General features: G+C 33.9%; 2 protein-coding genes across 2 annotated transcripts in view; one reads left to right on the plus strand and one right to left on the minus strand.

The window, feature by feature from the left end:
- Window positions 1-13,565, plus strand: part of LOC142334744 (uncharacterized) — a 447,170-nt gene that overhangs the window by 185,869 nt on the left and 247,736 nt on the right. The window lies entirely within an intron of this gene.
- The window catches only part of LOC142334745 (pleckstrin homology domain-containing family F member 2-like), a 321,367-nt gene continuing 315,916 nt past the window's right edge, over window positions 8,115-13,565 (minus strand). The window contains exon 10 of the mRNA XM_075383010.1: window positions 8,115-9,104. Coding sequence (XP_075239125.1) covers window positions 9,013-9,104 — 92 coding nt within the window. The 3' untranslated portion in view covers window positions 8,115-9,012. The remainder of the gene's footprint in view (window positions 9,105-13,565) is intronic.

The raw sequence follows: 13,565 nt of genomic DNA on the forward strand, positions 1-13,565 counted from the left end.
ACAAGATAAAAAATGACAAGTTCAAAAAATCACTGAAATTTTCTAAAAACAAATATATTGAACAATAGATAACAAACATAGCAGACAATAAATAACAACCGAATGCATTGTGAGCGTTCACTTACACCCCTGAGGAAGCCATTTGGATCCATTTAAGGTTAAATTTAGTAATCAGACTGCAAGAAGAATAATGATTGAAGGCAAAACAAGAATTCAGATTAAGTTTACCAAAACTCTTCTTCAAAGCCATAAAAACCATTGGGTTCTCTGAAAATAAACTGTGTCTACATTCAACAATTTTACATAAATGGGAGCTATCATTATTTGAGCCGTGAATACGGATTTTTGTCAGTAATCAACATTAAGATTCAAAGCAAACTATTTTAAAAAAAATGCAGCCCAAAAAAAATAAAATTTTTCTGATAGTAAGAACCCATGAGGATATCAAACCTATAACTGATTTTGGCCCGCACACAAAAAACCATACAATTTTTCCAAATGTTTGCGAATAAGACCAATTGTTGAATGAAAAATTTCAAAATTAAAAAAAAAAATATGCATTTTGTATAACTGTCGAGTTAAATTTGCAAAAAAACGGAAAAGTCGCAAAATCTTTAATTCCAGAAGACTCCTATAGGGCGCCTAATTTCAACTAGCTCTCTGGTGGAGTTTACGGAGATCCTGTCAGCGATCTCTAGGTCTCCACTTTCTGCAAAAATAAAAAAGTCTGAATTTTAAAATTGTATCGGAATTTTTAGCCAAAAAACTCCAATCAAACAATTCAGCAATACTCTGCTATCTATAATGGTGACAACCAAAATTCTACCGTAAATATATAAACTTATTTTAAATTATATTAGAAAAAAATTTAGCCAAATTTTAGCAAAAATTACGGAAATTGTGAATAAAAACTGTGTGATTCACTTAGTGATAGATTAAATGATGACAACAAAAATACAAATTTCGGCAAACCTGGAAACCTTGCCAATACCTTTTGAAAACGAAGTCTCAAAGTTGTAGAAAGCACTAGCTAGGACTGAAACAATTATTTCGGTTAACTAAATCCTCAATAGCAACCAATGAGATCTCATTATAAAAGATTAAATAATTAAAAAAATCCGATAAAAAATTGTCGCAAGTTGCAACCCGAAACAATTATCGATCACTGTTTAAGCAAAAATATTTCTTCTGAATAAAAAATACCAATTCGAAGAAATACAACATAACACTAGACACGGAAAACACCCGTATACAACCAATTTTTTGTTTAAAAATGTTCTACAAAATGCTAAATGCTGCTTCTCAACAATTATTCTGCGATAAAAATGCAATAAAATTTTTTTGCTGCTCAATCAGAGCCTCATCAATTGCATGTCAGAGACATCCTAATAAAAAATTAAAAAAGCAAACAAGAAACTGGAGAAATTAATAATTTGAATAATATTATATACCTTTTAAACTGCTCTGTATAAACTTCTAGTAAGAATACCTAGAAGCTCTCGATTAGCTGAGGTCAAAAAATTTAACAAAAGAAAGCTTAAAGTCAGAAGAAAGCGGCGAAAACTCCAAAAAAACAAATTTGATTAGGAAGAAATGCTTTTGAACGACTAGTGGGACAGATCAAACTTTGGCGCATTTTTCATTATAAAAGCAAACTTCCATTTTTTGTGTTCAGCAGCAGACACTTGTGAATGAGAGAAATTTGCATCACTTATAACGAAAAGTCAAGGCGTAAAAGTCACTTGAAAAGTCAAATCAGTTCAGCGATAAATTTGCAAAGAAAAAACCAACACGTTTACAATAATTGCTTCAAATTTTGTTCAAGAGCAAACATTCAATCGAGATGACATTACCGACTAACGTCAGAAGAATTGCTCTCAAACGACCGGCGTTCGGTGGCTTTGGTAGTAGCCAGCTGAGGCATAGGGATGCCTGCATTAGGGGGATGGTGTGTGAGCGGAGTGGGGGCAAGCTATGGAGGGAGATGTTGTGGGAGAGCTAGACGAGAGGGGGGTCCAAGAGGGGGAAGGGTTGTGGGTCAAACGTAGGAAGGACAGGCGTTGGGTTGAGGTGAGATAAAGCTATGTCGCTGAAAAAGTCGATCAATAGGCGAAGGGTGGGCGGGGTGTGAGTGAGGGGGTCACACTCCAGAAGATTAAAAAACAAACCTTCACACCCTGAAATTGTCTCCTCAAAACAGTTTTGGTGATTCGCATACTTGGAGAGTAGTAAGGCTCTAAGAACCATTTAATACCCTCCGTGCGCTGCCTGATTATCCCGTTCTTGAAGACAAAAGTCAAATTAGCCAGACAAAAAATCTATCAAGCGAAACGTTGCATGAAAAATGCTTCAAACATTGTTTAAGAGCAATTAATCACCATATAGACCAACTAACGTGTAAAAAAAGCAAAATACCCATAATAAAGGGGAAAAGTTACAAAAAGCTCTAAACAAGGCGCTCAGCAGGTCAAATGGTACAAATAGCCCAATATCTTCTAAAACTCTGATATTTGCCTCAGATGGTCAAAAAGATATTAATAGCCGAAACAATTGAGAAGCTGACGGCGGTTATTAAAAATAACCTTACAAAAACTTGCTTACTGAAAAGCATAAAGAGAAAATTTTCAAATAATAACTATCAGTTGATTCCAGAGATAAAAAGAAAAAATCTTAATTATGTATATTTACATAGAGACAAAATCGATACAACACTGGGAGAGCCCAGTTTTCAAGTGTCTCACGCGAAGAGAAATGACTGTGGTAGTTGCTGGTAAGAAGAAAAGGAAAACTTACCGCTGCAAAAAAATACATGATTAATTAAGTTTAAATGTCAACATTCCATCTCTTAAATAGTAAACTTATTTAGCATCTCTCAATTGTCAATGATGTATTCATCAAGTAATTTATGATTAAAAAAGTTATCTTGAAGGTTTGATTTGGTACGAATGTTATTACGAAAATTTGGAAAATCTACTCGTCAGGGTTTTATCATCTGCGTGACTTTAGGTCTTATAGAAAAATTTTAATACTTGTTTTTGAGTAGACTAAGTTTTCTAGATCTCGTTTCACCATTCGTGATTTTAAGAAACTAATATTTGGACCCAATACTTTCTAGACATTATTTTTGTTGCTGTTGTCAATATTGCATAGCAGTTTCGCACTCATTCATTTTAAATGAGTAGCCTTCTCTTGGTTGTGAGATTGAACCAGACGTCCTTTAGAAATTCAAAACTTCCAATTCCGTTTATCATGTTCAGTGGCATGAGAACTTGGTAATTTGCACATCCATGTTTTAGAACTCCATATTGAGCAACTGTCAGCACATATGTTTTATAAACTGTTGCAATCTACCGTGTGCTTTACATTTTTCTCAGTCAGTAGAATAAGGAACAGAAGGTTAGTAATTTTTTTCCACGGACTCAGCACTTTGTTGGAAACTAAGATCATTACCAAGCAAGATAACAAGATACCTATTAACGACAAAACTGTATTTCAAAGATCAAAATATTTAGAGTGTCCACGTGATGAGTATTTTTCTTTTGAGGAACCTAACTTATTGTTTCATCAGCATTCAATGTGAAGCCATTCTAGTTGAGCCAAATTGCAGATCCATCTAGAGATTTTTAGTGCGCATCACTTTTGTTCTTCAGGTCTTCTTTGGTGTAAATTACAGTATCATCTGCATACAAAAGAGTTCCAGTTCGCGCTGTAGAAAAATCAATATCATTTAAATAGATAACAAATAACAAAGGCTCCAAGATCGAGCCCTGGGGTACGCCAAATCTGGTAATTTAATTTTTGACTTATTTACCCAACCTGAGAAAATTGCACTCCATTACTGAGATAAGATTTCAGTATTTCTAGGACGGGCCCCCTTAACCCCCAATTCAAGCATTTAAACAATTTGTCAACAGTGTCAAAAGCCTTTTCAAGATCAAGGAATGTGCATGTAGTTCCCAGAGTATTATTTTTCCAATTTGAGCGCAGATTGTCAACAAGTTCTACGAGTGCATCAATTGTACTTAGTTTTTCTCTGAAAAGGACCTGATTTTTGGTTAATATATCTTCTTTGTTCACGGAATAGACAATTCTGCTGTATAAAATTTTTCGAACAATTTCCCAATTGCTGGTAAAATAATTATTTGCCGGTAGTTTGATGGCTGTTTTATTTCCTTATCTAATTAGTGGAATTTTTGCTATTTTCAAGTATTCATGAGAGTACCCTAAAACTAAGCATTTGTTAATAAAAAATTTCCAAGTTTGCTCCAAAGACACTGTTAAGTTGCTTTTGACTCATCTGAGAGCTTTCTAACGACATCAAAAGAGCTTCTATTACCGCAGCTGGCATTATTATGTATTTCTTTTTAATGAAGTTATCTAATTTTTTTACTAGTTGTTTGACTAGCTTTGATTGTTCATCATATCTCTTTTTGCTTCTATCATTTTTCTATGAGGTACAATTGTCTTAAAACACTTTTCTTGGAAGCAGCATTTTGACTTCGTTCTTTATCCAACTTTGTTTTTTGACTGAAATTTTTATTTCAGGCACCAATTGAACCATTTCTCTATCTAACAATTCCCGCAACTCTAAGAAAATTGCGATCTATACCATTTCAGCCGCCTTCTAAAACATTTAAAACGTAGGACTTAACATTTGTTCGTAGTTTTTCAATGATTCTGGTGTTTGGCAGTTTTGACCATATGCAGGAACTACAGGATTCGTTGCTTATATTCCCTGCATTTGCTTCCGCTATCATTAATTCAACGCAGTATTGATCGCTCACAGCATTTTTTGAAAGTTCTTAGGGATCGGAAAAGTGTGAACTGCAGATTCCCGATTGCTAGTATTAGGTACAGCCAGTGATTGTCCATTTGCTTGCAAGATGGATATTAGTTGCTTAAAGTTTTTCTCTTACAAAAAAGTTTACATTGAAGTCACCACAGTTTATATGTTTCATATCTGATTTCAGAAGAATTTCGGCTCAAAAGTTTGAAGTGCTCTCATTAGAGCAACTGGAACAAATAAATGCAGCCTATATGGGCGTCGAAATCTCTATGGTTTATAAGTTACGAGATAGCCTGGGCCGAGTTTTCTTAAATTCTAAGGAATTTCACTTGAGCGCTACACTAAATAAATAGCAACACCGCCACCTCTTTTCTTCGTCTCTGCGCTTATGATGGTATAGAAATTTGCAAGGTTCAACGAACTTTTCTATCAATACCAGTTTAATTCTCATACATTGTAATACATTTTAAATGAGTAGCCTTCTCTTGGTTGTTAGATTGATTCACAAGTCCTTTAGAAATTCAAAATTCTTGCAATTCTGTTAATCATTATGTTCAGTGGCTTGAGAACTTGGTAATTTGCACATTCATATTTTAGAACTCCATATTGAGCAACTGACTGCACATATGTTTCATAAACTGTTGCAATCTCCCGTGTGCTTTACATTTTTCTCAGTCGGTAGAATAAGGAACAGAAGGTTAGTAATTTTTTTCCACGGACTCAGCATTTTGTTGGAAACTAAGATCATTATCAAACATGATACCAATTTACGACAACAGTGTGTATTTCGAAGATCTAAATCTTTAGAATTTCCATATGATGGACATTTTTCTTTTGTGGAACCTAACTTATTGTTTCATCAGCATTCAATGTGATGCCATTCTTTTTGAGCCAAATTTCAGATCCATCTAGAGCTTTTTAGTGCGCATCAATTTTGTTTTTCAGTTTTTCTTTGGTGTATATTACAATAAAGTCTGCATACAAAAGAGTTTCCATTCGCGCTTTGGAAAAATCAATATCTTTTATATAGATAACAAAGGTTCCAAGATCGAGCCCTGGGGTACGCCAAATCTGGTATTTTGATCAACTTTTTCACCCCAATCTGAGTAAATTGCACTCCATTTCTGAGACAACATTTCAATAATTCTAAGAAGGTCCCCTCAATCCCCAATTCAAGCATTAAGACAATTTGTCAACAGTGTAAAAAGCCTTTTCAAGGTCAAAGAACGTGCATGTAGCTCCCAGTATTATTTTTCCACTTTGAGCGCAGATTGTCAACAAGTTCTACGAGTGCATCAATTGTACTTAGCTGTTCTCTGAAACCGATCTGATTTTTGTTTAATAAATCTTTGTTCACGGTATAGACAATTCTGCTGTATAATATTTCTCAAATGATTTCCCAATTGCTGGTAAGATAAGTATTGGCCGGTATTTTGACGGCTGTTTTATTTCCATCTTTGATGACTGATTTTTTTGCTATTTTCAAGTATTCATGAGAGTACCCTAAAACTAAGCATTTGTTTAAAATTTCGCATTATAAAGGAGATATTGAGGAGGCAATGCTTTAAAATAGTTGTAAATATTAAAAGCATCAACGCTCTATTTGTTCTTTGGCTAAGAATTTTGTTCACTTCAGAAGTTGCGGTTTTACAGAGAAACATTCTACGTACAGACTTTTGCCTGGTTGTACCGACAGCGTCAAAGTTAGCTGCCCAGTTTTTTTCTATTTCGAAAAATAATAAAATTTCCCAAGTTTGCTCCAAAGACATGGTTGAGTTGCTTTTGACTCACCTGAGAGCTTTCCAACGACATCAAAAGAGTTTCTATTCCCGCAGCTGGCATTATTATGTATTTCTTTTTGATAAAGTTATCTCATTTTTTACTAGTTGTTTGCCTAGCTTTGATTGTTCATCATATTTTTTTGTTTTATCAGATTTTTCTATGAGGTACAATTGTCTTATAACAATTTTCTTAGAAGCAGCATTTTGATTTCGTTGTCTATTCAACTTCGTTTTTTGACTGAAATTTTTTTACAGGCGCCAATTGAACCAATTCTCTAACAATTCCCGCAACTCTTTCAGAAGAAAATTGCGATCTTTACCATTTCAGCCGTCTTCTAAAACTTTTAAAACGTAGGACTTAACATTTGTTCGTAGTTTTTCAATGATTCTGGTTTGGCACTTTTGACCATATGTAGGAACTACAGGATTCGCTGCTTATATCCCCTGCATTCGCTTCCGGTATCTGCAATTCAACGCAGTATTGACCATTCACAGCATTTTTTGAAAGTTCGTAGGGATAGGAAAAGTGTAAACTGCAGATTCCCGATTGCTAGTTTTAGGTACAGCCAGTGATTGTCCATTTGCTTGCAAGATGGAGATTAGTTGCTTATTTTTTTTCTGTTATAAAAAAGTTAACATTGAAGTTACCACAGTTTATATGTTTCATATCTGATTTCAAAAAAATTTCGGCTCAAAAGTTTAAAAGTGCTCTCATTAGAGCAACTTGGGACAAATAAATGCAGCCTATATGGGCGTCGAAATCTTTGTGGTTTATAAATTACGAGATAGCCTGGACAGAATTTTCTTAAGTTCTAAGGAATTTCACTTGTGCGCTACACTTTAAATAAATAGCAACACTGCCACCTCTTTTCTTCGTCTCTGCGCTTATGAAGGTATTGAAATTTGGAAGGTTACACGATTTTTTTCTATCAATACCATTTAACCATGTTTCCGTTATGCATAAAGCTTATGGTTTTTGTTCTCCGCTCACAAAAAAAAATTGAATTCAAACTTTTTAGACAGATATCTATTGTTTTGTAATAAAACAGTATTGAATTCAGTTTGTTACAGTTATTCATTTCCTTTTACCTATGAAAGAAAACTCATCAAAGCGCGGCCGCAGCAATCAAAGCATAGTCATTTCTCTCCAATTTGTTTATAGTAGTATTTTTAGTCCTCTCACATTCATAAAACACAATAAGAAGCAAAATAATAAATTTTTTTAAATGTTAAAAAGAAAAAAAAACTGCCGAAAAGGATCTAGGGAAAAAAGTTAAGCACAGCTCTAGGTTACAGCTAACTCTGCGGTAATCACAGAGCTGTTTGTAGTGTCCGTCAGGATAACCATCTACCGTCAATACTTGAGATTTTTCAGGTTAATGTGTAAGCCGCGTTTAAGTATTTTAATTTGTTTTCGGCTAACTTCCACAAAACTTCTACCAAATTACTTTCTATTGATCGAGCTCCCGCCTTGTATTTTAGGCTCTCGCACATAATTTTTTCTGTACAAAAACAAACACTTTCCTCTATGAACTTTAAGAAACAAACGAGCTTCAAAACTAAATTTTTTTGTTCAAATCTACTTGAAGTTGCATTCAATTAATTAAACAAATTTTAAATTCTCCCAAAAACATTGTTAGCTGCTTCCTTTGAATTTTTTGCCTTACTGCAAAGCTGCGGCTTGTCACGAACGCTAATGAACTGTTCGACTAATCCGAGATTCAGAAAACAGCCTGTGTCATCTGTCAAGAAATCAGGGATCTATTCTGTTTTGGATCCTCAAGGTCGCTTATGATCCCCAGTTAAAAATTGCGTTGTTATATCGCATGTCACCTAAAAACAGTACGCAAATGTTTTGCGCCAAAAAAGCTTGGGGGGACGGGTGGCAAACAGAATAGATAGGAAATCAGCAATAATTGATTAAATAAAACTCTGAAGATAAATTATAAAAGTGACGGACAATTGTATGAAAACAATTATTTGGTTTATAAGGTTATCTAACTAGATATTAAGGCAAGTAGCACAATTATCATTAAAATAGAGCAGCTGTTAGCACTTGATTCAATAAGAGGAATGCGTCGAGAAGTGAGGAAAACAGGGAGTGGGCGGGGTTCTTCTCAAAGTAACGGAATGTTCATTAGAATTTGTTCATGTCATCCCAGCACAAAATGACCCACGTGCAGTTTATTTGTAATAATATAAGCAGACCGTTAGCAGTTCAAAAATTGCATGTTCGGATGGATGCCTGAAACACCTACAGCCAACAGGCTGGGATGGCAATAAAGGAAAAGATTTGTTTATTATCACCTTGAGTCAAGAACGTGCGATAAAATTTTTTTAAACCAAGCTATTCTGCATAAAGTTCCATCGTACACTTCGGTCGATGGAAGGGAAGAGGTTGTGGGGTGATGACACGATTACAATCCTTACTGACTAATCCATTCTTTACTCGTCGTCAGACGACGTATCTGTGTCGTAGGGAATCACAGGCTCAGCCGATGTTGGTATGCGGCTGTCCTTCTCTTCCTTCTTTCGTTCTTAAAAAACATCAAATCAAGGACCCCGGACTAATGTTTAGTAAATTGTTTCCTTTCCCCCGCGAACAAGTTTATTTTTTATAGGCCAGTGTGAATAATGTACTGCTTGTTTTCAGCTAATGGTTTACATGTCTTAATTACAATTGTTACCAGCCAATACAACTTTTAAATAGCAATAAAGAGTAAATATCAGCTTCTCCCATTATAGATACCCAAAGACAGAGCCCCCATTGTTGTATAATTTAGGTAACTAAAATTTCTACAAGTTCAGCCTCATTAAATGGGGATTTATAATGCGAAAGAACCATCTATGATCAAAAATCAACAATACTGCTAATTTTTAAGGCCAGGGGAGGGGGCAGGGAGGGAGGGGGGAGGGGGGCTCAGTTCCCTTGAAATTGAAAACTCATGCATACACGTTATTGTGACAAGAAACAGAAAAATCTGAACGGCTAAAAACAAACCCAGCAACAGAAACTATTTTAATGAAAAGAGTAATTGCTTGTTTTGATATGACTCATCAATATTTAGTAGACAGGTTGACGGAAAAAATATGCGATTCTCTTACAAAAAAAACATAGCTGGCAGATTGCCAGAAAATAGCTGCAATAGCTTCGTAGATCTGCAGTCTAAAAAACAGTAAAAAAGACAGACCAAAAAAATTCTTCTTTTCATTGAAGGCTGATATGTTCTATTTTGATTAAAAATCTGTATACGTTTTGCTGCCTCTATTAGCTGCTCTATAATAACCTTCATTTAGAGTGACACACTCCCATTTGACTTATCTCTTTGAAGTAAATAAAAGTCAATTTCAAAGTGAGGAAGTCATTTTTGAGAGTGAGGTAAGTCAAGTGTGACCAAAAACTTAATCACAGGAATTAACAAAAAAATTCGCTCCACTAAGAGCAAAAAATCACGCCACGCACGCACTTCATATGAAATTGCATGAAAGAATGAACAAAAAGCAGATTTGAAGTGGTTGTGACGTCATATGGTCGTAACAAAAATCGCGACGATGAAATAAAAAACATAGCCGGAAGAAATCCGGAAGCGACTCGAAGCGTTAAAACTTCACTGACAAAACCGTAATTGCAGCGGAAGCCACTACTTTTTGTATTAAACCATTAACTACTTCTCCAGGTCTGCTCTAAAAATTGGTGAAACCTAAACCACTGTCAACAAGAGAAACAAAACGCAGCAAAATTTTATATTATTGAAAACGTTTGGTAACGTTAAAAAATCCAATATAATTAAAACGGTCAAAAACCTGATAGTCTAAAAAAGCTGATAAGGTTATCAATAGCCCTCAAATAATTCATGATACTAATCTGAAAAAGATCGCCAAAGCAAAGGGCAGATAATAATCTTAGAAACTAAGTCAAATCTTTTCAAAAAAGAAAGCACAAATTTAAGAACCAGAAAACACCTTTAATTACACTTCTAATCACTGCGATTAAGACAAAAAAACAACAGACCTGTTACTTGTTGTACATATGATAGACAACATGACTTCATATTAAATCAAAAATAAAATTGATCATAGAAAAGACATAAGCAGCAGAAGAATATTCAAAGGCAAAAAATCGTTTAAATTAGTACCAAAGCAGAAAGAAAGCTGCAGGAAATAGTCATAAGTAGAAATTTTGGAAAGAGCTTGCCATCAAACTCTCAGTGATGCCATATGTTGAATAAAATCAATTGCAATCCAAAGAAATGACGAAAATCTAAGAAAAAGCTGAAATCATTTAAATTTTATAACTGAAAAAATCAATATACCGAAAACAAATGTAGGTTCCAGGACAAAGCTAGCATGATACTAGGAGGAATGTGAAGAAAATGGACACAATGTAAGAAACACCGTAACAAAAAACTTCTTGATTTTTGAAAGTTAAAAATCAAATTAAAAAGAAAAAGGAATACATTTCATTGTTCAGCATTCGGGACATCGAAAAAATCCATCCTCCTGAACAGAATAAAAAATCATAAAGACGTCAATTCAAATTTACCGAAAATTGGAACTTTTTCCAAAAAAAAGCTCAAAAAACATTAAGACTGCATTTAGGAAAATAATCTGAACTGATTTTCAAGAACTTAACGCCAAAAAATGAATGAATTTTTATTGAAACGAAACTAAAGTCCCTTATATTGAATAAAAATACTTTCTAGTAATTAAAAACAAAATAAAAAACTGACAAAAATTGGAAAAAATACTACCAAAATCGGATTAGCATATGTACAATTTATAAAACAAAATTACATCGAGGTAGAAAGAGGCATTGAGTAAATGAATTATAAAAGGGAGTTACCATATTAGCTGATTTTTGACAAAAAGACGTCTGAAAGATCCAAAGATATTAATAGAAAAAGGCCAAAAAATAACTAAAAAATAAAGATGTGTGCCACTTTTGAAATTGAAACGCATTTTCAGGCTCTGTAAAACACTGTGGTATCAATTTCCGAGGTATACATTTCAATATAGCATCGACTAAAAAATTATTTCAACAAAAAACCAAATTACAAGCAAAAAGACTGGGCCACTTAGACGAAAAAACGGCTGAAAACGGTTATCTATATGCGCCATTCAGTCAAAACTACTTTTCAAAGTCAAAAAGTCATTCACTAAACGCAGTGCATGATCAAAAAACTTCTCTCGCTTAGCAAAAATCTGTTCACCAAGACAGCTTTTCTCACTTTCGCTTTCAGGTCAAAATGCCGCGTGAACAAATCTACCTGTAAAAAAAACATAGACGGAAGAATTCCGGAAGCGACTCGAAGCGTTAAAATTTCACTGACAAAACCGTAATTGCAGCGGAAGCCACTACTTTTTGTATTAAACCATTAACTACTTCTCCAGGTCTGCTCTAAAAATTGGTGAAACCTAAACCACTGTCAACAAGAGAAACAAAACGCAGCAAAATTTTATATTATTGAAAACGTTTGGTAACGTCAAAAAATCTAAACTAATTAAAGTGGTCAAAATCCTGATAGTCTGAAAAAGCTGACAAGGTTATCAATAGCCCTCAAATAATTCATGATTCTAATCTGAAAAAGATCGCGAAAGCAAAGGGCAGATAATAATCTTAGAAACTAAGTCAAATCTTTTCAAAAAAGGAAGCTCAAATTTAAGAACCAGAAAACACCTTTAATTACACTTCTAATCACTGCGACAATGAACAACAGACCTGTTGCTTGTTGTACATATGATAGACAACATGGCTTGATACTAAATCAAAAATAAAATTGATCATAGAAAAGACATAAGCAGCAGAATATTCAAAGTCAAAAAATCGTTTAAATTAGTACCAAAGCCGGAAGAAAGCTGCAGTAAAAAGTCATAAGTGGAAATTTTGGAAAAAACTTGCCATCAAACTCTGTGATGTCATATGTTGAATGAAATCTATTGCAATCCAAAGAAATGACAAAAATCTAAGAAAATCTGAAATCATTCATTTTTTACAACTGAAAAAAATCAATATACCGAAAATAAATGTAGGTTCCAGGACAAAGCTAGCATGATACTAACTAAAATGTGAAGAATATGGACACAATGTAAGTAACACCGTAACAAAAAGACATTCTTGATTTTTGAAAATTGAAAATCAATTTTAAAAAATTCAAGAAAAACGAATACATTTCATTGTTCAGCATTCAAGACATAGAAAAGATAACTAGCCATCCGATACAAAGATCTATTCTCCTGAAGAGAACAAAAAATAGGAAAAAGCAGAATTCAGAAATACGAAATAGTGAAACATTTCGCAAAAAAAATAGTCAAAGAACTTTTAAGACTGCAATTAAGAAGTTTTAACTGTTTTTTTAAAACTTAACGCCAAAAAATGATTAAATTTTTATTGAAACGAAATAAAAGTCCCTCATGTTGCACAAAAAAACTTTCTAGCAACTACAACCAAAATACAAACGAAAAACTGACGAAAATCGGAAAAAACTACCAAAATCGGATTAGCATATGTACAATTTTATGAAACAAAATAACATCGAGGTAGAAAGAGGCGTTGAGTATAGGAATTATCAAAGAGAAGTTGCCATATAAAATGAAAAACCTACAAAAAGACGGTTAAAAGATCCAAAAACGAGGAAACTAATATTAAAAAGCCAAAAATTAACTAAAAAATCAAGAATTATGTGCCAATTTTCAACTAGAAACGCATTTTCAGGCTCTGCAAAACACTGTGGTATCAATTCCCCAGGTTGACACTTCAATATTGTATCGAATAAATTTATTTCTACAAGAAACCAAATTAAAAGCAAGAAAGTTGGACGAAAAAACGGCTAAAAACGGTTATCTATGTGCCATTTAGTCAAAAACTACTTTTCAAAGTCAAAAAGTCATTCACTAAACGAAGCGCATGATCAAAAAACTTCTCTCACTTAGCGAAAATCTGTTCACCAAGACAGCTTTTCTCACTTTTGCTTTTAGGTCAAAATGGCGCGTGAACAAAT

Source organism: Convolutriloba macropyga, chromosome 2 (assembly GCF_964194025.1).
Source record: "Convolutriloba macropyga chromosome 2, txConMacr16.3, whole genome shotgun sequence".
Taxonomy (NCBI): domain Eukaryota; kingdom Metazoa; phylum Xenacoelomorpha; order Acoela; family Convolutidae; genus Convolutriloba; species Convolutriloba macropyga.